The 24,187-nt window shown below is 40.4% G+C and overlaps 1 protein-coding gene across 1 annotated transcript; it reads left to right on the top strand.

Moving 5' to 3' along the window:
- Positions 1–6,370: 6,370 nt before the first annotated feature.
- On the top strand, positions 6,371–9,114 carry LOC148361490 (general transcription factor II-I repeat domain-containing protein 2-like). Its single transcript, XM_088342191.1, has 2 exons — positions 6,371–7,861; positions 7,972–9,114. The coding sequence occupies exons 1-2, from the start codon at positions 6,658–6,660 to the stop codon at positions 8,001–8,003; spliced, it is 1,236 nt and encodes a 411-aa protein (XP_088198317.1). The 5' UTR covers positions 6,371–6,657; the 3' UTR covers positions 8,004–9,114.
- Positions 9,115–24,187: the final 15,073 nt, after the last annotated feature.

Genomic DNA, 24,187 nt, shown 5'->3' with positions numbered 1-24,187 from the left:
AGCTTTTGCAGGGTTTTCACTTTCTCTTAAAGTCCAGGTTGTAGAGGTAACTAGAGAATTCCCGTGGCAATTGTGAGAGTTGGTGTTGAATCTGGAAGATGTTAACAGCAGAAAACCAGTGGCATCAAGTTTTTAAACTCATGTGATATGTCTCATCTCATCTCATTAGCCGTACCGCTTATCCTCATTAGGGTCGCGGGGGGGCTGGAGCCCATCCCAGCCATCTCCGGGCAGTGGGCAGGGGACACCCTGAACTGGTTGCCAGCCAATTGCAGGGCACACAGGGACAGACAACTCATTCGCTCATTCACACCTATGGACAATTTGGACCGGCCAATTCACCTGAAATGCATGTTTTTGGAACGTGGGAGGAAACCGAAGTGCCCGGAGGAAACCCACGCAAGCACGGGGAGAACATACAAACTCCGCACAGGAAGTCTGGAGCTGGATTTGAACCCACGACAGGTTCCCATGACATGAACTGTGCCGCACAAGCGCTAACCACTGCGCCGCCGTGCTGCCCATGTGATATGTATGTGTTATTTTTATTTTGGTTCTGTGTTGAGCTGGGTCCATTCTAAATTAGGTTTGTTTAAATCAACGACTATGTAGCCTTGGTAATGAATATGCATAACAAATTCCATAGCGCACAATTCCCGGTCAAGATGTTAGCATAAAGTTGTTAGCATGTATTCGTAAAACTCAAGTTAGATGTAGCTGTTATTTTGAACCTGGTTCCAGTAATAACATAGTAATAGCACTGTTATTACACTATGTCATACAATTTTTAAAGGGCCCATTCAAATGAATGGGGCCCATTAATTTAATTGGATCACCATGGTATCCAGGGAAGTTTCCAGGGGTGGCCCAAGTGGGTCACTATTCGACTTGAAATTTAACCAAGGGTTATTATGACTTGTTATTATTTAAATGTTAGCATGGCATGTTAGCATGTATCTGTTAGCATAATTTGTTAGCATGTATTTGTTAACATGTAGTTGATAGCATAATTTGATAACATATAGCTGTTAGCATTTGAACTTTAGCATAACTTGTTAGCATGTACTCCATAGCATAATTTGTGAGCATGTATCTGTTAGCACATAGCCATTAGCATGTGGCCGTTAGCATTTGTATATCAGCATAACCTATTAGCGTGTAGCCGTTAGCATATAACCATTACCACGTTTCCATTAGCATAACAAGTTAGCATGTAGCCGTTAGAATAATTTATTAGCATGATGCAATTAGCATTTAGCTGTTAGCATGACTTCTTAGCATGTAGCCGTTAGCATATAGCCGTTACCATGTAATTGTGAACCTATCTTGTTAGCATGACGCGGTTAGCATTTGAACGTTATAACTTTTTAGCATGCAGCTATAATTTGTCAGCATGAAGAAGTTAACATTCAGCCGTTGGCCTGACTCCCTAGCATTTAGCCGTTAGGATAACGCGTTATCACGTAATCGTTAGCATGGACATGTTAACATTACTTGTTAACATCTATCCATCAGCATAATTTGTTAGCATGAATCCATCAGCATCTAGCTATTAGTATGACTCGTCGGTTCATTGCCGACAGTGTTAACAGCTAGCTTGAGCTTACATAACACTTTGCCACTGTGCTTACAGCATTGATTTCAATGAGTTAGCATAGCATCAGCCTGTGCCGGCTAATAATTTGCCTGGCTATGCCAGCCTTACTCATCGCCGACAGTGTTAACAGCTAGCTTGAGCCAGGCACTAGTGCTTAGGCACAGTGACAATGCGTTGTGCTGTTGTAACCAGCACCAACTAATCACACATCTTTACATTTGCAAAATGTGAGTAAATGGTGCAGATCTTTTGCATAGAAATTACATATTTCATTGATATATTACAATAACTTTCTGAGATAATGCATTTTAAAAACAGCATGTTTTGTCTTTGTCATCTGAGCTGTGACATAATCGAAGGAACACATGCACCTTAGCAAGCCAGTCACCACATTTTACGCGCTGGGGTAAGTGTTTTAAGCAAAGCTTTGGTAGCTTTTGGGATAGCAGGGAACGATCGATGAAAGGCAGCCGCAGCTTGGGTGGAAAAAACACAATGCTGGCCGACCCAAAAACAGCCAAGCTTACCTGGAACCAGCATAAAAAGCTGCAACAAACACGAAGCCGGCCAGGAATAAGTCAAGGGACACGGAAAAACCAGCGCTAACTCCTGGCTAGCCGACTAAAGAACACAGTGCCAACCATAAGCAAAGAAAACAGAAAAGCCTTCTCCAACCCCGACGCTAACAGGAAGCTAACCGGACCAAAATATTCCCTGAACGACACATGGAAAAACACACAAACAAAAATCTGTGGTATGCAATCACTGTTCACTACAATTACTGTTTGTTTCCCAGCTGGCTTTACATGATTTGTTACCGGGATTCCCCATTTTGAAAGTGTTGTTTTCCTTCAATGACGTCACAGCTCTCCTGCAAAATTGCTTGAATCCCCTTTAAAGCAATTTAACAATAAACATGCACAACATTTTGCAGAAACGCACACACACAAAAAAATGTTTTTTATACAAAGTGTTTGACCTAAAATGGGACTTCCTCTATGTGTTTCTTTAATTCTAATAGTTTTCGTCCTGCTGCACATTTCCTTTTTGGGCACAATTTAGTGCAGAAATGCTACCGCTGCAGGAATAAACTAAAAAGAAACCGCCATCGCGTTGCCCTTAAAGCAATTACTTTTCTTTAAGAAATGATTTGCTGTATTTAAAAATAGAGCACAGGCTAAAAACGGATGTGGTGCTTTATAAAGGGCCAGATTAATTCATTAATCAATTATTTAAGTAATTTTTTACCTGTTAAATCGGCTAAACAGTAATAACAGTATTAAATTGTCTGTTATAAGATATGTAAGCTATATTTTTTATCTGTAATTTGTTTAAAACTTTCCCAAATCCTTTTTTTCCTTACTGCCATTTTTCATAAGTTTATTTTTCATGTAGCCATTTGTCGTGCGATGACCAGGTATGTCAACCATACAGCCTGCGGGCCGGATCCGGCCTGTTGGGTGATTTTATCCGGCCCACCATAAAAATATGAGTATGTCAAAAAAAAAAAAAAAAAAAAGCGAGTCTCCTGGTCATTTCCGTCAAAAGTTATGATTTTATTTTTAATAATTGCCAACCAAATGCTCTCTCTGGTCGCAAAAGGGCAGTGTTGGGTTTGTATAGTGTGGTAAATTGGTTTAGGTGTAAAATTGCATTCACTCATTTATTTTTTATTTATTTGAAACTAGTATGACAATTCAAAGCTTCCTGTGTGGAGTTTGTATGTTCTCCCAGTACTTGCGTGGGTTTCTTCCGGTTTCCTCCCACATTCCAAAAACATGCATGTCAGGCCAATTGGCCAGTCCGAATTCTCCCTAGGTGTGAATAAGCGAGTGAGTTGAGTGTCTCTGTTGGACTGGCTGGCAACCAGTTCAGGGTGTCCCCTGCCCACTGCCCGGAGATATCTGCAATGGGCTCCAGTACCCCGGCGACCCTACTGAAGATAAGCGGTGCAGATGATGGATAGATGGATGGATAGTATGACAATTAGGGCAAACATACTGTCTGTATTTTATTCATAACTCTTCTTGAGTTTGTTTATGTTTATGATGTTTGTGGTGAGTTGGTTCGGATGTTAAGCTGCATGTACTTAACAGTTAAAATAAACCTATTCAATGCCAAACATAAAAATCTTTTTTCCCATCCACCCATCCATCCATCCATCCATCCATCCATCCATCCATCCATCCATCCATCCATCCATCCATCCATCCATCCATCCATCCATCCATCCATCCATCCATCCATCCATCCATCCATCCATCCATCCATGCATCCATCCATCCATCCATCTATCCATCCATCCATCGACCCATCCATCCATCCAGTCATCCATCCATTCATTATCTTCGGCTTATCCTGGGTCGGGTCACGGGGGCAGTAGATTTATCAGGGAAGCCCGGTTTCCCTATTCCCAGCCACTTCTTCCTGCTCATCCGACGGGATCCAGAGGCATTCCTAGGCCAGCCCAGAGACATAGTCTCTCTTTCCAGCGTGTCCTAGGTCGTCCCCGGAGCCTCCCGCTTCCCCATTGTTTGTGAATAAATGCGTTACGGTTAGAAGAGATCTCCTGCTATCTGTGATTCTTATAAGTGGGGTCGGTTACTAATATAGGCTGAATAATATATTTTATTCTATTCTTCGCATATTTTGGGATAACAAAGCAAAAACCTTCGAGTTGAGTTTGTTTTACTGATCCGGCCGACCTGAGAACAGGATATGGAACTGGATATGGCCGAAGAACCAAACTGATTTGGACATCTCTGTGCCAGACAATCTTTGTTGTCCATATATGCCTATCTACTCTTCCCCATTTGTTGTAGAGACTACTTTTTTGCTTTTCCCAGCTTTGAAAAAATAATAATCAAGGACTCAGCTTTCTTCCACAGGTGGGCAGGAAAACTTGCAGAAAAAAGACCCTTTTTTCAGGTAAACATATGCTTGCGTTACTACTTGCGGATTTAATTAACCAAACGAGGAATTCAGCAAGTGCTGATTTGCATTGCGATTTCATCGTAAATGTTCAACTCCGTGGCCCGTCTAAAACTTTCCCGCTTCTTATGCAAAACCGAATGTTTTTTGTTGTCGCAGGCGTACGAAAAACATTCTTGGCGGAACAAAAAGTTGAACTTCGGGAAGAGAAACAATGTAATACTGAAACAGGACATCCAAAGCAGTTAAGAGTTTTTGAAACTTTTGTTTATTTGGTGTTTAAAAATAGGCATCGCTAAAAACGTAGACTGTAACTCTATGTTCACTAGGGCATTGTATTCAGAGCCGGCCCAAGGCATAAGCGGCTGCTTTGGGCCCTGCAACCACTAGGGGGCCCCCAAGAGTGGTTAACGTTTTTGGTGCCAACATTGTCTCACATTGTCACTTTGTGTGTCCACTCAAAAATATTTCTGTAGAAATACAACAAAAAATACTACACAATAACTAAAAAACTTGCGAGGGTTTCCTCTGGGCACTCCGGTTTCCTCCCACATTCCCAAAAACATGCATTATCAGGTTAATTCGCCGGTCCAAATTGTCCCTAGGTGTGACTGAGCGAGCAAGTTGTATGTCTCTGTGTGCCCTGCGACTGGCTGGCAACCGGTTCAGGATGTCCCCTGCCCACTGCCCGAAGATAGCTGGGATGGGCTCCAGCACCCCCGCGATCCTACTGAGGATAAGCGTTGCAGATAATGGATGGATGGATGCTAAAGGGCGGCCTTTGTAGGAAAGAAAAATTCAGGTTTTCACTATATTATTGACTTGTAATTATTGATGTCAGAGCAGGTTTGGAAAAACTATGGCTCGCAGGCCACATGCGGCCCATCCGGCTTTTTAATCCGGCCCGCCCAAGGTAAATGTTAAAAATATAAAGATAATATGTATTAAATGGTAAAAATTAAAGTACTACTAACATACAATGTCCCACTCTTCGCCCACCCTTGTTTTGGTGGGAAATGTATTTAAAGAAATCTAAAGTAAAGTATTTTTTTCAAGAGGATAATATGTACTTTAAAGGGACAGTGTGTACTATTTAGTGCCTGATAGTGGTTAATAACCCTCGTTCATTAAAAAAAATACATTATTAGTTTAAAATATGGCAAAAAATAAACAAAGTGTAATATAAATGTTCTTTTTTTTCACGTTTGTAGGTCGAAAAATGTTCATTAATTTAACATGACATGAGGCTCACCTAGAAAGAGCAGACATGATTGTTCACCATGTTCCTGTTTTAGGTACCCAAAACAAAAACTCTTTACAATATTCAGTGCAAAATAAATAAGAAAATGTTTTTTTTGGGTCACATGGGTCTGTAATTTCTATTCTTTTTTGTGGTTTTAAGCACTCTCTGTCGGTTCTACCACACAACGCGTTAACATTTAGTGGTCAAATAATACACACCGTCCATTTAACAAGTGTTAGGTCGTAAATAGAAGAGCAACGTTTTTGAGGATATTCTATGAAATATCAATACATGAATTATATCAGTAAATTACATCAATATATCTGATAATAAAATCCTAGGAAGAAAAGAAAAAAACTCAAGTGCATCAATCTAAATCTAAAAATTGAATTATGCTAATTGCATGCAATATATTATTATTTTAGCAGCAGAACGAATTCTCCCTTATTAATTATTTTGCGCAAACATGGCATCCGTCGCCTTCCCACATGAAAGGTCCAAATACCTCCTCCCATGATTCATTCTCTCGTTAGCGAGCTTGCAGAGCTAACTTGTTGCGCAGGTCTATACATATTTGATACTCTACACCAGGTGTCACCAACACGGTGCCCGCGGGCACCCGGTCGCCCGCAAGGACCACATGAGTCGCCCGCGGGCCTGTTCCAAAAATAGCACATCTCATAGAGAGCTGCGTCTAAAAATTAATTTTGTTCTGTTGCTATTATTTTTTTAATCACACTTGTATGTATATAGATTTAAAAAATACTATCTTAAAAATACTTTAAGGTTAACGCGCACAATATTTACCTATGGGCAGTAAAGTAGAGCTTGTGGGATGTGGAGAGTAAGCTAGCGGGCGCTGTATGCACTTTCGTACCCCAAAAACATGGCAGAAAAAAGAAAGAAAACGTATCTCTTTCACAGTGAATGGGAAGAGGAGTTCTTTTTTACGACTGTAAAAGAAACCTGCGTGTGTCTGATTTGCGGGACGACCGTGGCGACAGCAAAACGGCACAATGTGGAGAGACATTTCAATACGTGTCACAAAAGCTACCATGATAAATATCCACCTGCAAGCGCCCTACGGGCAGAAAAAGCCCGTGAGCTAAAGACCGCTCTGGGTAAGCAACAGTCTTTTTTTACGAGGCCGGCCAAAAACTCACAAAAAGCAACCGAAGCCTCGTTTAGAGCTACACATTTTCTGATCAAGAAAAAAAAGGCATTTACAGATGGAGAAGTTGTCAAAGAAGCGATGTTATTAATTGCTAACACTGTATTTAAAGACGAGAAAAATGGAAGCGACCTAATCTCCACTCTTTCCGACGTCCAACTGGGGGCATCTACGATGGCAAGACGAGTATCAGCTATGTCCAGTAACTTGGTCGATCAGTTGGAGCAGGATCTGGCGAAGTGCAAGTGGTTTAGCCTCCAGTGCGATGAGTCCGTGGACAGCAGCAGTACAGCGCAGTTATTGGTTTTTATCCGGATGGTGTTTAATGATTTCTCCACAAAAGAAGAACTCCTGACACTACTGCCCTTAAAGACAACTACGAGAGGAGTTGACATTTATAACACGGTGAAGGAGTTTTTCGTGCAGAAAAAGGTGCCATTGGAAAAGCTGGTAGCGGTGACAACAGACGGGGCTCCTGCTATGGTCGGCCGACAGACAGGTTTCATCGCTCACTGTAAACGTGACCCAGACTTCCCCAAATTTCTGCATTACCATTGCATCATTCACCAGCAGGCGTTGTGTGCGAAAGTGATCGGCTTTGGGCACGTGATGACTCCCGTTGTGAAAATCATAAACAACATCCGCTCCAAAGCAAAGCAGCACAGGATTTTCAAGGTACTATTAGAGGAGATGTCAGCAGAATATGGGGACCTACTGCTACACACAGAAATCAGATGGCTCAGCAGAGGACGAGTTTTGCATCGTTTTTTGTCTCTTTTGCGTGAAATCAAAGAGTTCATGCAGTCCAAAGGCGAAGATGTCTCACTGCTAGAGGACACAGAGTGGACACTTGACCTTGCATTTTTGGTGGACATTACTGGGAAATTAAACCTCCTGAACTGCCAGCTGCAAGGCAAAGGTAAGACTGTTGTCGATATGATAAGTGCTTTAAATGCATTTAAAGCCAAAATGAATGCATTCTCTGCAGATTTACAGAGAAAAAAAGTTCTGCACTTTCCCCCTGTGCAGTCAGTGCTGAAAGACAATGCTTCTGCATCTGAGACATTTGAAAAAGTGGCAGAAAAGTACATTGAAGTAATAAACAGACTTGGGCAAGAGTTTGAGAATAGGTTTTGTGACCTTCATCAGCTTGAACCATGTGTGTTCTTCATTTCCAACCCTTTCATGAATGGGGACACAACATGCTTTGCTGAGCAGTTAAGTGCAACGTTCAACTTGGATGCTGGACAGGTGGAGATTGAAATTATAACATTGCAAAATGATCTCCATCTCAAAGCCTACCAGGCTGCACCAAACTTTTGGCGCCTTGTTGACACAGAGAAGTACAGTGGAGTATGCACAGCAGCCATGAAGGTTGCCAGCCTGTTTGGCTCAACCTATCTCTGTGAATCAGCATTTTCTGACATGAACTTCATCAAAAACAAACACAGAACACGCCTCACTGATGCACATCTGAGAGACTCACTCACAGTTGCAGTGTCAAGTTACACACCAGATTACAACACACTGGTGAACAGCATGCAATGCCAGTCTTCCCACTAACCAAGGACGGATACCAGATGTAGTCAGTGACAACATGGTAGTGCCATGGCAAAGTTGAATTAAAATATTGAAGAATTGTGTTCAATTTAAAAGTGTGTTCATGACATTTAAAAGTTATAATTTTGTTAAACATAACACAGACTTGGCCATTAGTTCAAAATGTGAAATAAAAAATGTATTACATATTTAAAAATATGTAAGTTGATTTTGTTTAACATTACATAATTGTTAACTTTTTGAAACATGTTGCAACATAGTTCATGATTTGTTAACAGGGCATGTCAGTGGCTTGTGCAAATGGGATATTTTTTGCTAAAATGTAGTGATGTAAGTGATCATCTGAAAATGTAACAAATACTGTGATTAATAGAGATAAAGTGTTGAATATTGATATCTGTTTCCCACCTTGTTGTCATTTTTGATAATCATTGTTAGAAATCATTAACATGATCAGTGTCTTTACATAGGTGAGTATTACTAATCATTATAAATAATGTATAACTAAAGGCAAACTGAGCAAATTTGTTATTTCAGAAGAGCGTATCAAACTGGTAGCCCTTCGTATGATTCAGTAACCGTGAAGTAGCTCTCAGTTTCAAAAAGGTTGGTGACCCCTGCTCTACACATTCCGACTTCTTTGGATTCAAAAGCATCGATCCTGCGTGAAAAGGCCTCAGCGGTCCTAATTAAAATGAGGTCCCTGAATAATAGTGACAGTCGAGATCACACGGAATTTTTTCGATGGATTTTTGTGGATAATGCAGCAGTCAGCTGAGGCTCTTAGAGTTATCCCCTTAATAACGTAATTAGCTTTATTTTATGGTGGTGCAATACGGTTATTTAAGACGGTTCTCTTCTTAACTATGTGGGTTAACTGTTAAAGTATTTGAAACATTAAAGACCCTGTTTTTCCGTCAACAATCGTGAATGCTTCAAGTTAAAGAGTTGAAAAGACAAGTGACTGCACATTTTGTGTTAAAAATACAGACGCTCCCCTACTTACGACCATTGGATACAACGATAGATACGAACATTTTTCGGGATGTCCAAAAATATCCAGACATTGCTGTAAGTTAGATTTTGTATTGTGTGCACCTTTTTCGAAGCAGAGGACAGTGCTGTAGTGCTGCTTTATGCAGTGTGGCGCTGTGAGAGGTCACTCAGCATCCACCCCGAAGAAGAAATCCGGATTCTACTTCATAGTTCGTGTGTAAACACACTGCACTGTATCTCTTGCACTCTAAGAACATTAAAATTTTACTCTTCAATATCTCATGCATCCCTCCAATATGGTTGGTGTAAAGTGAAGAAGAGGCGAGCCGTTTCTTTTGAAATAAATGTGGATTAAGAAAGCTTGATGTGGTTGAGAAAAAGGTCAGAACGTTTTTTTCTGGCACTTTCTACCATGGAGGAGGACTTCTTAAAGCGCATCTTCCAAAAGCAAGTTAAACTCAACTTTATTTAGCTTTATAGAGCATATTATTTTATGAAATGCTTATTTTTAAGTAAAGAACAACACCGATTACTTATACAAGCCTTAAATATACTTATATAAACCTTAAACATACAAAATATAGCACTAAAGCAACCAATCAGAAAGACATATTAAATCGTCCGTAAGTAGGGCAAAAACGTTTCTCTTTTTTTGTTACTATACATCCTTAACTGACATAGCTTACAATTTATGATCCTTTAAGAAAACTCAACTGATGAGTTTGTTCCTATTGCAAAGGAGATGTAAGGGAAACTATTGTTTAAATGGGCCTTTTATAGTATTATATTGTTATACTCTTAAACTCTTACTCTTTTATATACTCTTATACTCGTACTTTTGTACTCTTTAATTTTTACAAGTTTATATTTTTATAGTATACTCATTAAGTGTGTGGTTTTACGATTTTAAGTTGTGTTTAGAGGCATGCACCTTCAAGGTAAATGTTAAATGGTCTGCATTTATATAGCGCTTCTCAAGTCAATGAAGACCACCCAAAGTTCTTTACAATGTGCTTCACACTTACCCATTCACACACACACACTCACACACCAACAGGGAGTCAGCCATGCAAGGTGGTCTAAAGAATAAGTTCCCAAACACCAACTATGTGCCTCTCATTAAAAAATCTAAAACTTGAAAGGCCACTAACCGGTTCCTAAGGTTACTCTCATACCTGTCAACCTGTACGGTTTTGCCGTACTAAGTACGTTTTTTTTTTTATGCATTTTAAGGCGAGTACGACGAACAAGGAAATCTACAGAAAAACGTAAATTTGGCAATCACATGCGGCTGCCGCCTGAGGATTTCTCATCATGCATCATTCCAGAAAAAAAATAACAGTATGGTGTATGATTATTTCGTATTTTGTACGGGCAAATACGACAGTTTGTACGGGCATGGAACCGTGGAGGTTGACAGGTATGTACTCTTCATGCTAGTTTATCGTTAAAAAGAACTTCCAACGTACGAAGGCAAGACCGTTTACTTCAACCAAGATTACACCACAGAAATCCAAAAAAAAGAGGAAACAAGTAAGGGACGTTATCAAAAAGTTAAAGGAAAAGAACGTAAAGGCACAATCACCATATCCCGCCCAGCTGAAGATGTTTTTGGACTCAGGAATAAGAACATTCTCTACACTGATGGAGGCAGCAACATTGCTAAAAGAAATGGGGATCGAAGTGGAAGAGGACAACACGGAGACACTGCAAAAGATGTTGTCAAAGAACATTTGGACCACAGTGACCGGAATCGAGAGGAAGACAAGGGAACAGCCCCATCATAGAAGGTGACTTACAAGCTCCTATGGAGCAAAACGAAGCCATATTCGGATTTGGGGAGAAAGAGTAAGGACCATATCTGCCCTTTCTATTATAAATTCAATAAGTTAGAAGTAAGTAAAATACCAAGTAAAATTATTATCTTTAAATCAAAACAATGTATGTATTTATATTGGCATAGAGCTACTTTAAAATATTTAGTTAGTTATAACTATGGACGACGGTACAAAAGTTGTTCACGCACTGAGTGCATATTTCCAGGAGGGTAGCCACAACTCTCCAATTGGACTCTTGGAAGACATGGGTTTTTGTTTTTTGGGTGTGTTTTTTTTTCTTTTTGGTGAGAAATTATGTGTGCTTGTCAATATGTTTGTTAGTAATTTGGTTTGTTTTGTCAATGGAGGTGTTAGTAATTAATGTAGTGTTTCTGTATGCTTCAAAAATCAGTGAGACTTAATACAAAGCATGAGCAATCTAAATATTGTTTCATATAATGTACATGGGCTAAACCACCCCATCAAGAGAAAGAAGATATTGAATCAACTCAAGACATTGCAGAGCTCAATAGCCTTATTACAAGAGACACATTTGACCGAGATTGAACATAAGAAGCTAAAAAGAGAATGGGTGAACCAGGTGTTCTACGCATCCTATGGTAAAAGGAGGGGAGTAGCAATTTTACTTGGAAAAGGGGTGGCGTTTTGAGTCGAAAAAGAAGTGAAGGACAATCTGGGGCGATATATAATGATTATAGGGTCAATGGCCGGTTGGGAAATATCAATAATGAATGTTTATGCACCAGTTGAGGAAAAGGGGACATTTTTTCAAGTATTAGCTAAAGTAATAACCAACTGTGCGAAGGGAATGTTACTTATAGGAGGTGACTTTAACACTGTACAGAATTGCAAAGTGGACAAGTATCCTTCAGTACATGGAACAAACACAAAGAGGTCGAGGATGTTGAATAACATAACTAAAGAATTGGGATTGATAGATCCATGGAGAGAGAAGAATGAGTTTTCTTCTATTTCTCTATGCGGCAATTTTAAAGCAGTTGTGCGGCATCTGCCTTCAAAATAACGTGAAAGTTTTTGGGGTCAGTTATTTGAAACGTAACTGAATTACTTTTCATATGAAGGAACTGTAACTAATCACTGTTTTTCAGAACGCGCCCAACACGTTTGCATAGTGCGGTGGTTAGCACCTAACACACGTTAGGTCCCCAGTTTAAGATTGGGGGGAAACATAGATACATGGATAGATAGATAGAAAGATAGATAGATAGATAGATAGATAGATAGATAGATAGATAGATAGATAGATAGATAGATAGATAGATAGATAGATAGATAGATAGATATATAGATAGATAGATAGATAGATAGATAGATAGATAAAAAAAAGCGAAATAATGTGTCCCTACCACGCTAGTGGTTAAGGGATCCAACCAACCAATCAACCAACCAACCAACCAACCAACTATTTCTGTAAAGCATAGAGTCTTCAATCACCATACTGAATATGATCACATCAAAGAGCATTCAACAACCCCCCTTTACTTTTCGAACACCAAAGGTGCAATAGAAGTCTTGAAGTAATGATCACATTAACATTTCAACCCCTCTTGAACATTTTTTCTTGTCTTACGGGAGATCACGTAAGAGCGCCCCTCTAAAGGCAATGCCATAATGTCATCCTGAGGAAAAAACAAGGTCACTTCTAATTTCCTGGGGCTCTTAAGCACCGCCTCTCATTTCCAAGTCTTGAATTTGGGCATCCGTGGCCGTGCCTGCCGTTTAATGATCTTCATTTGTCCTCTCTCACATTTTGTTGTTTGTCTCAGACGTGCGATCCAGCCCCTCGGCTCTTCCCCCGGCGTCCTCTTGGTCTCCGCTCTGGTTCTGTTTGTCAGGTCCATTTAGGCGAAGGCGGATGGAAAACGGCGGGGATCCGCCACGGCGTTTGACCCTCACGGTCCCTGGCAGTCACCGGGTTGGTGCTTAGGGCCTCTCCGGGGAGGCGTCGACTGTCTAAGGGGGGCAGGCGAGGGGCCACGCCGCTATGACGGTAATTGGTTAGCTCAGAGCGTTGCGCCGCCAACCCTTTCTTGACAGCTGGTGAGTGGACGCTGAAGACCAATTAGAGGAACACTAAAAAAAAGAACGGGGGAAAAACGCGGAGAGGGAGGCATTTTTTATATATACAAGTTTGACAAGTTGAAAATGTGAGATAAGACGACAATATTTTGTTTTTCTCAGTAGGAGCTTTTTGAAGTATAACAATATAATCAACAGCACATGGTTGAGTGGTTAACGCAATGTCATTTTCAAAAAAACATCAAAGACGTGTGTTCTTAATCAGTACAGGTAACTGTCAGACCATGCTTACTTCTCTTGAGAATACAGTGTTCTGTCGCTACAACATGGTTTACTTTTCGTTATGCTGCTTCATAGATTAGCATTGTGCATTGTGTTCAGGATCGTGATTGGCTAAATTAGTGAGGTTGAACTCAGTTTGTCTTTGGACTTTCTGTTCTCCAGATTGTCGGCCTTACATTTGTAACTTACCCTACATATTACAATCACACATGACAAGGTATCTTTTCTAAACACAACATATTTATTTACAAATAATCCATACACTATCTGCGCCGCTTATCCTCAGTAGGGTCACGGGGGTGCTGGAGCCCATCTCAGCTGTCCTCGGGTAGTGGGCAGTGGACACCCTGAACTGGTTGACAGCCAGTCACAGGGCGCCAGGGACAGACAACTCACTTGCTCATTCAAACTTAAGGAAAATTTGGACAGCCCAATTAACCTGACATGCATGTTTTAGGAATGTGGGAAGAAACCGGAGTGCCTAAAGGAAACCCATGCAAGCATGGGGAGAACATGCAAACTCCACACAGGAATGTTCGATTCCATGACCTCAGAACTGTGCCGTGGACGCCGTGCTGCCTTATTTACAAATACTGGGGGAAAAAATATGTTTTTACGTTTGGCATTGATTGTGTGAACTGGTTTGTTACTACAGTTAAGTGAATTCAGTTTTACACTTGAACAAACGAACCACAATATACAAACTCAAAACAGCAGCCAAAGAGAGTATTCGGTTTGCACTTATTTTAAATATCACAACTTTTCATAGAAATAAGCTAGAGACCTGCTTCTTTTTCATCATATGGTGGACCAAAAGAAAATCCAGCGGGCTGGCTCTGACCTCTCACAGCGCCACACTGCATAAAGCAGCACTACAGCACTGTCCTCTTTTTTTGGTTTCAGTGTATCTGATTGTATAATAATTGTAACAAAATTAAGGTGTTCACTTCATCAATTTTTTGTCGCAGTTTTTTTTCTGGAACAGAACCGTCATAAAAAGCAAGAAAATATCCTATTCATAAAAAATAAAATAAAATAAGCACCTTGAACTTTGGAAAAAAAATGAAAATCATGAACGGTACTGATGATTTGATTAAGACATTTATTAGTGTCAGACTGATAAGTCTACTGTTTAGTAGACACTCAAAATAAGGAGAGAAGAAATTCATTAATTTTGAACTTGCAACAAGAACAGGAGAAGTCGGTACAAAAGAACCTTCAAAATTCTAAATTTGTAATAGGTTCTAAAAGCCTTTCCCTGGGCCCTTTCTGTTTGGGTCTGGCATACCTCCCACCACTAGAGGGTCCCAACTGGCAATTTGAGCTGAATCAAAAGAGTCCCCATACTTCCTTCACCACTGCACCTATCCACTCCCATCCAACTCCTAGGACCATTGCTCCGGGACTCGCAACACACTAGGAAGTAGAAAAGGGGAAAGGAAGGAGGAGGAGTGGAGAGTGATTTTGTGCTGGCTCCCGGCTCCAATAATATTCAAAATAACAAACACCCCCTCAGCAAACTTCTATGCAGGTGTCTGAAATTAAATAGAGAATAAATGGTTTACTAATAATTCCCCCTTTTTACATTAAAGAAACGAAGATATATTATAAGCATATCTAACATAAACACATTAGATAATTTACCTAACAATAACTGCATGTCATTGAGACATAGCAAAATAAGAATACTTTCCTTACTTTGAAGCATATGGGAGGGTGTCATGTTGTTGGACGGCCTTGCTACATTTTACTTGCTGCATCTTGAGGACTACAAAGACCTCAAGATTTTCAAGGTACATGTCTAGGGATTCTTTGCAGTTGGAGCATGCACAGGCAAATATGCTGAGCGTGACTGTTACCGAGTCGTAAACGTTTAATAACTGTAATCAATCAGATGGTGGTCATGACCCCATCCAATTATTTCAGCGGCGTGGCGCTTAGCCGCTAAATGTGAACGGCTGACGAATTCTGCTTGACGGTGACTCACGTTCTGCAACATATGCCGAAGCTGTCTGTTTGGTCCGTTTGGATGAAAACGATTAATTGTCAACCCCCCATCGTCTCCACCTTGGACGCATCCACGAGGATGACTCGCTGCGGTGTCTCATTAAAAAGGTAAAAGCTATTTCCAGCCTCATTAGTCGTCCGCTGAATGGCGTAAAGAAAAGAAAAAGAGAATACATATAGCCTAAGTAAACATAACAAGTCAATTCTTGTTAACACCTTTTCTATAAGATTCGTCACAACACCCTCACCATTGCTCGTTTATCATTTGTTGACACTATGGCTTTAGACTCCATAGTACAACACGGAATGGTGTTTAATATAATTGAAACAAGTTGTAAAATTATATTTAGGAATGTATTCTAACGGAAATATTCAACATATTTGTAGGCGTAATGCCAAAACGGGTAACATCCATCTACTGTTTTAACAGCTTACCTATCAGTGACATGCCGTCAAGCAAAGTTGTGACTAAATTGTCATCATGGTATCATAAAATTAAAAATAGATTAAAAATATATAAATATTACTTTTGTGTTAAAGTTATTTGTCATGTAATTTTCAGATGTTCTTTTTCAAAATTGCTGAATTTTCACATTGTATTATGAATATTACGATTACAATTACTATGTAAGGTATAACTGTGCTGAGCATCTGCACATGCGGAATCAAGCATGTAATTATCTTGTCCCATGGCAGAGGGCGATAGTGAGACCAATGATTAATGTTTTGTGCGCACTTCAACCCCAAACACTAACATTGGTGATAGTATTGGCAAACTAACGGCATTTTGTTTTTCCCATTTGCTTTCATTTTAAATGGAAGATTACCTATCTGGGCGGCACAGCAGCTGAGTGGTTAGCACGTCTGCAGACCAGTTCTGAGGTCATGGGTTAAAATCCAGTTACGAGCTGTCTGTGTGGAGTTTGCTTGCCCCCCCATTGCCTGTGCGGGTTTCCTTCGGGCACTCAGGTTTCCCACATTCGAACAGGCATGCATGGCAGGTGACTCCAAATTGTCCCTAGATATGAGTGAGCGCATGAATTGTTGTCTGTCTATGTGTGCCCTGTAACTGGCTGGCAATCTATTGAGGGTGTCCCCTGCCCACTGCCCAAAGATAGCTGGGATTGGCTCCAGCGCCCCTGCAACCCTAGTAAGGATAAAAGGTGCAGATAATAATAATAATGGATTACCTATCTATTAATGCTTTTATTGAAGAGGAACATCACACAGACTACATTGATTTTTTTCTATGCTATAGTTTATATACGTATTGCTTCCTTGCTCTGTCATTTACATGATGAATAAGTTCAAGTAGTTCTCTAGTCTATGAAACTACTGAGGTGACCTTACGTGGGTGGAGCTCGGCAGATAAGCTTGGTGTTACTGAAGTCACTTCATCTACCTACTCTGTTGACTTAACTGTAATTTAAAGTCACTTACAACAGTCTTCAAGTGGAAGAAAGGCAATCTTATTAACCTCATTTAGGCCCGTTAAAATATGCAGACTACAACAGACACACACAAAGGGACAACAACAGTAAGCTAGTTACCGTGTTTAGTTTAGCACTCAAAACCCTCTACCCTTCCTGGTAGTACACTAACAACAAAAGCGTTCCTACCTATATACACCTACAAATTAAATTGTCACTCCATGGATTAAGCAAATATAACAATCAAAGACACATTTTGACTTCTACAAAGATGTAGGTTTACTTATACGTAAATCTTAGATGTGCCTCACCAAACAAACCCTGATGCAATGTTTATTCATTCAATGTTTTGCCCGCTTGGGTTCAGCCTAATGATGTTCAATGACACGGCACATTAAAAGGTAACCTTAAAAATTCCAATAACTGTTTTACAACTAATACAATAAGCATTGAGGTCCTGCTTCTCCAGATCTACATCTATGTCCTGCACCCGATAATATGCATGGTAAATGAAAAAGATCGCTGATTTAAAGTCTTCTTGTAATTAAAAGGGGTACTGTGTAATCGAGGTAAGATCTTCCGCCCAAACCTGGCCCAAAATGTCAATCATTAAGTTGGGCAGAGCCAGGTTTCTTTCTCAACGTTTTTTTCCCTTCCCTTTGTGAAAGATCAACAGAGATTGCACTTACCGTAAATCCCTGACTATAGAGCGCACCTGATTATAAGCCGCACCCACCACATTTTAAGAGGGTAACCGCTTTTGTACTTACACAAGCCGCACTTGTATATAAGCCGTATGCACCCACGTTAAAACATTATAACACAAACATTATATTTATCCAGACCTGACTTCAAATCGCGCGACTGTAACTAAATACAAAGTACACAGTCTAAAAACCACAGCCGGCAGAATGAACGGAAAATGATACCAGTACTTAAGGTTTGATGCAGACCTGCAGAGTCCGGGTCCCGTTGAAAATAATCCAAGGAAAAAAAGTCTATATTTCCAAAGGTAAGGGTGGGGAAAATACCTATCCACTATTGTCCGCTGCGTCTAAAAACACATCTCACATTTACTCCACTTCCCGTCAGCCCGTGTTCGCCCCGCCCCTTCTTTCTTATTTGCTCGTGCAAAACATATCAGAATAAGTTTCTAAAATAAATACATTACAAAAATAAGCACGGCGGCGCAGTGGTTAGCGCTTGTGCGGCACAGTTCATGTCATGGGAACCTGTCGTGGGTTCAAATCCAGCTCCAGACTTTCTGTGCGGAGTTTGTATGTTCTCCCCGTGCTTGCGTGGGTTTCCTCCGGGCACTCCGGTTTCCTCCCACATTCCAAAGACATGCATTTCAGGTGAATTGGCCGGTCCAAATTGTCCCTAGGTGTGAATGAGCGAATGAGTTGTCTGTCCCTGTGTGCCCTGCGATTGGCTGGCAACCAGTTCAGGGTGTCCCCTGCCCACTGCCCGATGATTGCTGGGATGGGCTCCAGCCCCCTGCGACCCTACTGAGGATAAGCGGTACGGCTAATGAGAGACAAAAATATACAGTTGCAAATACATATTATACATGGTTACACATATTTACAAAGAAAGACGGTACACCGAGAGAGTTTTCAAAGATTTAATAATAATAATATAACTTTCATCCCAAACCGTGACTGTGACAGGTAGCAACACGCTACTAGCAACACGCTCGCAAGACAGTAAACGGGTCTGTTAAAGAACTATAACTTACTTGTTAAACTCATGGTAAACCATCCTGAGTTTCCTCCGTATGACTGCCACCATCAAAGCTGACTTCCTCAGTATCGGAAAGAAACTTTGTCATATAGACGTCGTTCCACGCTCCCTTATTCCAAGACACGCTAGCAACACGCACGCAAAGTAAAGTTTACATGCAGTAGCTCTGTTTCCTTCTTTATCGGATTGCTCGATTGCATTTAGGAATTTGCATGATGAAGGTAAGTTTACGCTAATTTAATTTGTGCACAAGCTAAGAAGTTGCAGTCTTCCTCGGCGCATATATTCCAGCGGTCTAAATCTTACCTTTTGTACTTGAGCGCCGCTGGCGGCCGTTAGAAAAATTACATATATTGGCCGCATCACTGAATAAGCCACAGGGTTGAACGTTTGGGGAAAAAAGTAGCGGCTTATATTCCGGAATTTACGGTACTTTTACTCATGAAATCAGTCAGATGATTGTCTTTTACTTCTACTTGAGTAATTTTTAACTGAGATAATAGTACTTTTACTTGGCTAACACACTTCCACGCTGCAGTAATTAAATTCAGATAACTCTATAATAAAAAAATCAGATTTAATCACTAAATCCAAATCCATTTTTATCCTCGGTGTTGCGGAGATGCGTCGCTTCCTCTTTCCACCTCTATTTAGCTTACGTCAGACGTTTTTTTTCGCTTCTCACCAATAGCTTACAAGCTCGAAAAACTCTGTTTTTTGGCTGCATATTTCACTATTTGCATTTTGTAATCTGCAGAATATGATTTTCTTTTTGGTGCCATTTTGTTCACTTTCATTTTGCTGCACTTAACTGAAAAGCGCACTTCGGCGCCAAAGTGTTCATTCTGGTGTTGCACTTCGAAGTGCACTCTTGATTTGAGGGACTCGGCCCAAAGTAAACCTGAAGCTGCCTACTTCAGCCGAAGCATGCACTTCGGCGCTGAAGTACGCGCAGCGCCACAGTCAAATTCGAGTTACTTTGGGCCAGGTCCATCATGTCAAGTGAAACGGGCGGGTTCGGGCTTATACAACCTCGGGCCGGGTCGGGGTGGCTGACTCTTTAGGCCCGATCTTACCTCTACTGTGTAATATCTCAGATGTTGTTGTAATGTGTAGTGACACTGAAAAACAAGTGCTCCGAAGCACGAGGAAGAATACAAACCACAGACATTTGAATTGACCAAACCACATTATTTTCTTTCTCATTTGTTTTGCCCTGCCTTACCCAAGGTTTTTGGGGGTAACCATAGAAACAAGATGGCAGACAATTATGTCATCTTTCTTTTGTGTCGTTTTTGAAATTCTCTTCCCATTAAAACAGGTCTGTCAATTATTGTACGTCCCTTAATATTTTTTTTACTGCAGTCATTTTACTGCAGCCGACCATAAAACAAATCGGTCCTATTTCTGAGCAGCATACTCAGAAGCTAAACTTTTGGCCTCGGGCTTGTTTTGATGCTGGCCGTCCTTCAGGATTGCAGGCGCTATGCGGTCCATCAACACAAGTACACACTCCTGCAGAAGCGCTGAGCCGATGCCGGCCTTCGTGCGGTGAGGTCATTAAAGCGCTACTGACTTCACACAGGCCGCCAGCGGGGTCACACGTGTTTACAGCCGACGTGCTGAGAAGACTCCCGGCACATTCAAATGGAAAATTCGGCAACTGGCAGTCGCCGCGTGAAAACAACACTCCCCAAAAGAAACTGTTGGAGGATCACAAATTGGATTGATCTGGTTGCTGGGACGTCAAACTTGAGTTTTGAATTCGGGAGTGTTGGCTGGATGAATGAGGGCAAAACCCACCTCATATGGATTATATTCAAAATGATTTTGTAGGTCCACTGATTTGGTTAGATAAACTCAATAATAAAAAAACTCGATGAGAGTATTGTAATGCGCCACTGCATAGAGACATAATGATTTCATTATTTTAAATGATCACATAGCCTAAATATTTTCTTATCAAGTTACTCATTAAGTTGTGATTAGTGAACCCACAATTATAAACAGTGGCCCGTCTACATACTAGCTTCGCTATTGACAAGAAATTCGAGATACCAGATGTCTTTCGGGCAAAAATCTTTCCTGACATACAACAGCAAATCCAAGTTATGAGTATTTCCCGACATTACCACTCGAGATTTTATGCAGCAATTTTGAAAAACATTATATCCCGCTGCAAGTGTTTGACTGCAACTAATCGGGGCCTTTATCGAAAAAATAGATTTTTAAAAAGCCACGGAGGATATTCATCAACACTTAAAAACTGACGGGCCACAATTGCATGAAAGCCGCTGCTGGTGTATCATTTAAGACTCATGAAGTAAGCAACAGACGACTTCCTCCACAGTTAGGGCTCATTATAAACTCACATTTTATTTAGTTAATATAATCTTGTTTATATTATGAATTCATTTTTAGGTTCAATTACTATTTGTATGTGTTTTGAGTGATCAGGAAGATATGTTCTATAGCTTTAAGAACTTTGGGAGGCATTGAACAGATTAATACAGTATGTTGTCAGATACTTCATTTGGGGGAAATGTGTTCAAGGTACAAGACCTTCTCGATACAATTCTGATTCAGAAACAAATTCATCTCATGTTTAAAGAGGCCCCAGTATTTGAATGCACTTATTTACTTCTTATTTTATTCACTCATCGCCGCAATATATGCATCAATTTAGTCGTTGTACAGTCTCTAGATTTTTCTAAGTACTCTGATTTAATGTTGGGAAGGAATCTTTGAGTCTTATCAAACCACCTGGATGAAAGACTGGTGTGAACCCGGTGCCTTGGGAATTTTCCACTAACTTCTGTGTTCCTTTGTTATATACAGCATTACCAGACATTTTGAAAGCGCACAAGCTCATAATACTATCTTTTATTTGTTTGATTTGTATTTCCGCAGGCTTTCACAAAGTATTTTGTTTTTAGCAGCAAGGAAAGCTTATTGTTATGAAGAATAGAATATAATTTACTTTTATAGTCATTCTTTGTAACCATACACACAGAACGAAATGTCGATACTCCTGACCCGTACAGTTAAATTGTAGCGAGCTGATGCAGCCGCAGCCAAACAGGGCGCTGCCATTTTAGACCCAACTTGCTGTGTTGGGAGTCATTGGGTGACCAAACACCCCAATTCCAACCGTTAATGCCGAGCGCCAAGCAGGGAAGCATTGAGTATTAATGTTGTATGAATCGGCCGAGGCTTGAACCAGCGACCTCCCAGTCTTGGAGCGGGCGCCCTACCATCTAGGCTACCGATCTGGTAAAAGTATAAACTGAATATATAAACTAAATACAATTCTCCTCTATTTAACAAAAAAACAACAACACATGTATATGATGGTTCACATAGTTTTGCCTATTATTTAACTCAATACTGTACTTGTTTTTTATGGCGTTTTTTACCACTAGAGGGCAGTAAATAATACACAAAAAAACTGTGTTTTCCAACCTTTTCTGAGCCAAGGCACACTTTTCGCATTCAAAAATATTGAGGCGCACCAACAACGGTTGAAATGTTTAAAAATTATTAAATTTTCATCCTATTTTAAAAGCTTGAAGTGACATTTAAAATGTTTTCCTATAGTTTGTGGTCACCGTGCCTCAGGAAATAATACGGCGGAATCATTTTGGTTAATCATTTTGCTGTAATGTGGGATTTCATTACATTGTCAACCTGTTTTTCAAGTTTTACTATAAAATTGTTTATATATAGAAAGACCAAAAATAGTTTTGAGTTTATTTATAAAAACGTCTCATCTCATTAGCTACACAGCTTATCCTCAGTAGGGTCGCAGGGGTGCTGGAGCCCATCCCAGCAATCATCGGGCAGTGGGCAGGGGACACCCTGAACTGGTTGCCAGCCAATCGCAGGGCACACGGGGACAGACTACTCGCTCGCTCATTCACACCCAGGGACAATTTGGACCGGCCATCTCATCTCATCTCATCTCATCAGCTGCACCGCTTATCCTCAGTAGGGTCGCGGGGATGCTGGAGCCCATCCCAGCAATCATCGGGCAGTGGGCAGGGGACACCCTGGACTGGTTGCCAGCCAATCGCAGGGCACACAGGGACAGACAACTCACTCGCTCAGTCACACCTAGGGACAATTTGGACCGGACAATTCACCTGAAATGCATGTTTTTGGAATGTGGGAGGAAACCGGAGTGCCCGGAGGAAACCCACGCAAGCACGGGGAGAACATACAAACTCCGCACCGTAAGGCCGGGAGCTGGATTTGAACCCACGCAGGAGGTTTCCATAAAATGAACTGTGCCGCACAATCACACTGCACACTGGTTGAAAAACAATGCTCTAAATAACATATATAAAGTAAAAACAGGATCCAAAATGTATCCAGTTGTACATTGAAGATTTTATGCGTCTACTCACGAGCAAAAAGACCACCAAATGATAGGTGGAACAGGCTTCAAGAATGATTTCTTTTGTCTATTCCTGGGAGTACTGTAATAATGAATTCTTTCAATAAAAATAATAAAAAGAATGGAAGAGTCCTTTTTTTCCATGTCCTCTTAAGACTTTTTGTACATCTGTGCATTATACACATGCTTACTCAATTCAATTTTGGAGGCTAAATCGTGTATTGGAATTAGATACAAAAATGTTGATATCAGGAATAACAAACGTGCCGAAAATGAACCCGTTTTGGGTAATTCCAAACAAGCTGGCATGTTTTTGACGTGTTTTGTGTTCAAAATACGTCATTTTTAAATAATTCTAGCCATGATACACTTACTCACCAAGTGTTATGTTGTTGATGGTGTATGGATATTGTAATATTTCCTAGAACAGTCCTTCTCAAATGGTGTTTTCAGTGGGTCACGGGCCTTTGCCCTGACAAAATAATGCTAAGAATAAGAAACACAGAGGGTCAATTACACTCCTTAACAGTAGATTGTGATAATGTCCTGCTCAAGATCTGTCGCTTTTGAGAGGGAACACATATAGTTTGATTGTGATTTTGTCTGTTTTGTTTCCTTTCTTCTGTCCATAAAAAGAAAGTTGGTGATAACGGGAAGGGAAAGTGAAAAAGAGTGACAACAACAATTGAGTCAAAGGAGGAAACAATTGCAAAATCCGAACATGGTGTACGAGTATCTGCTATTGAAGCGTTTCCGGAAGGTACAATAAATGGTTAAAAAATATTATATTTTTGGCTTTGTACCAGTATATTATTCTTCATTAAGTACGTAATCAAATAATTGTCTATGTTTAGGTACACACTTCATTTTTTTTCATGTCATTTCATTCATTAATTTCAGGCAGGTATATTCTTTTTGCACACATGTAAATACAACCCAAATCATAACAGAAT

Source organism: Urocampus carinirostris, chromosome 8, assembly GCF_059441175.1.
Source record: "Urocampus carinirostris isolate Australia breed hairy pipefish chromosome 8, RoL_Ucar_1.0, whole genome shotgun sequence".
Taxonomy (NCBI): Eukaryota; Metazoa; Chordata; class Actinopteri; order Syngnathiformes; family Syngnathidae; genus Urocampus; species Urocampus carinirostris.
Note: the sequence above shows the minus strand (reverse complement) of the source record. Positions and strands in the feature narration are given on the sequence as shown.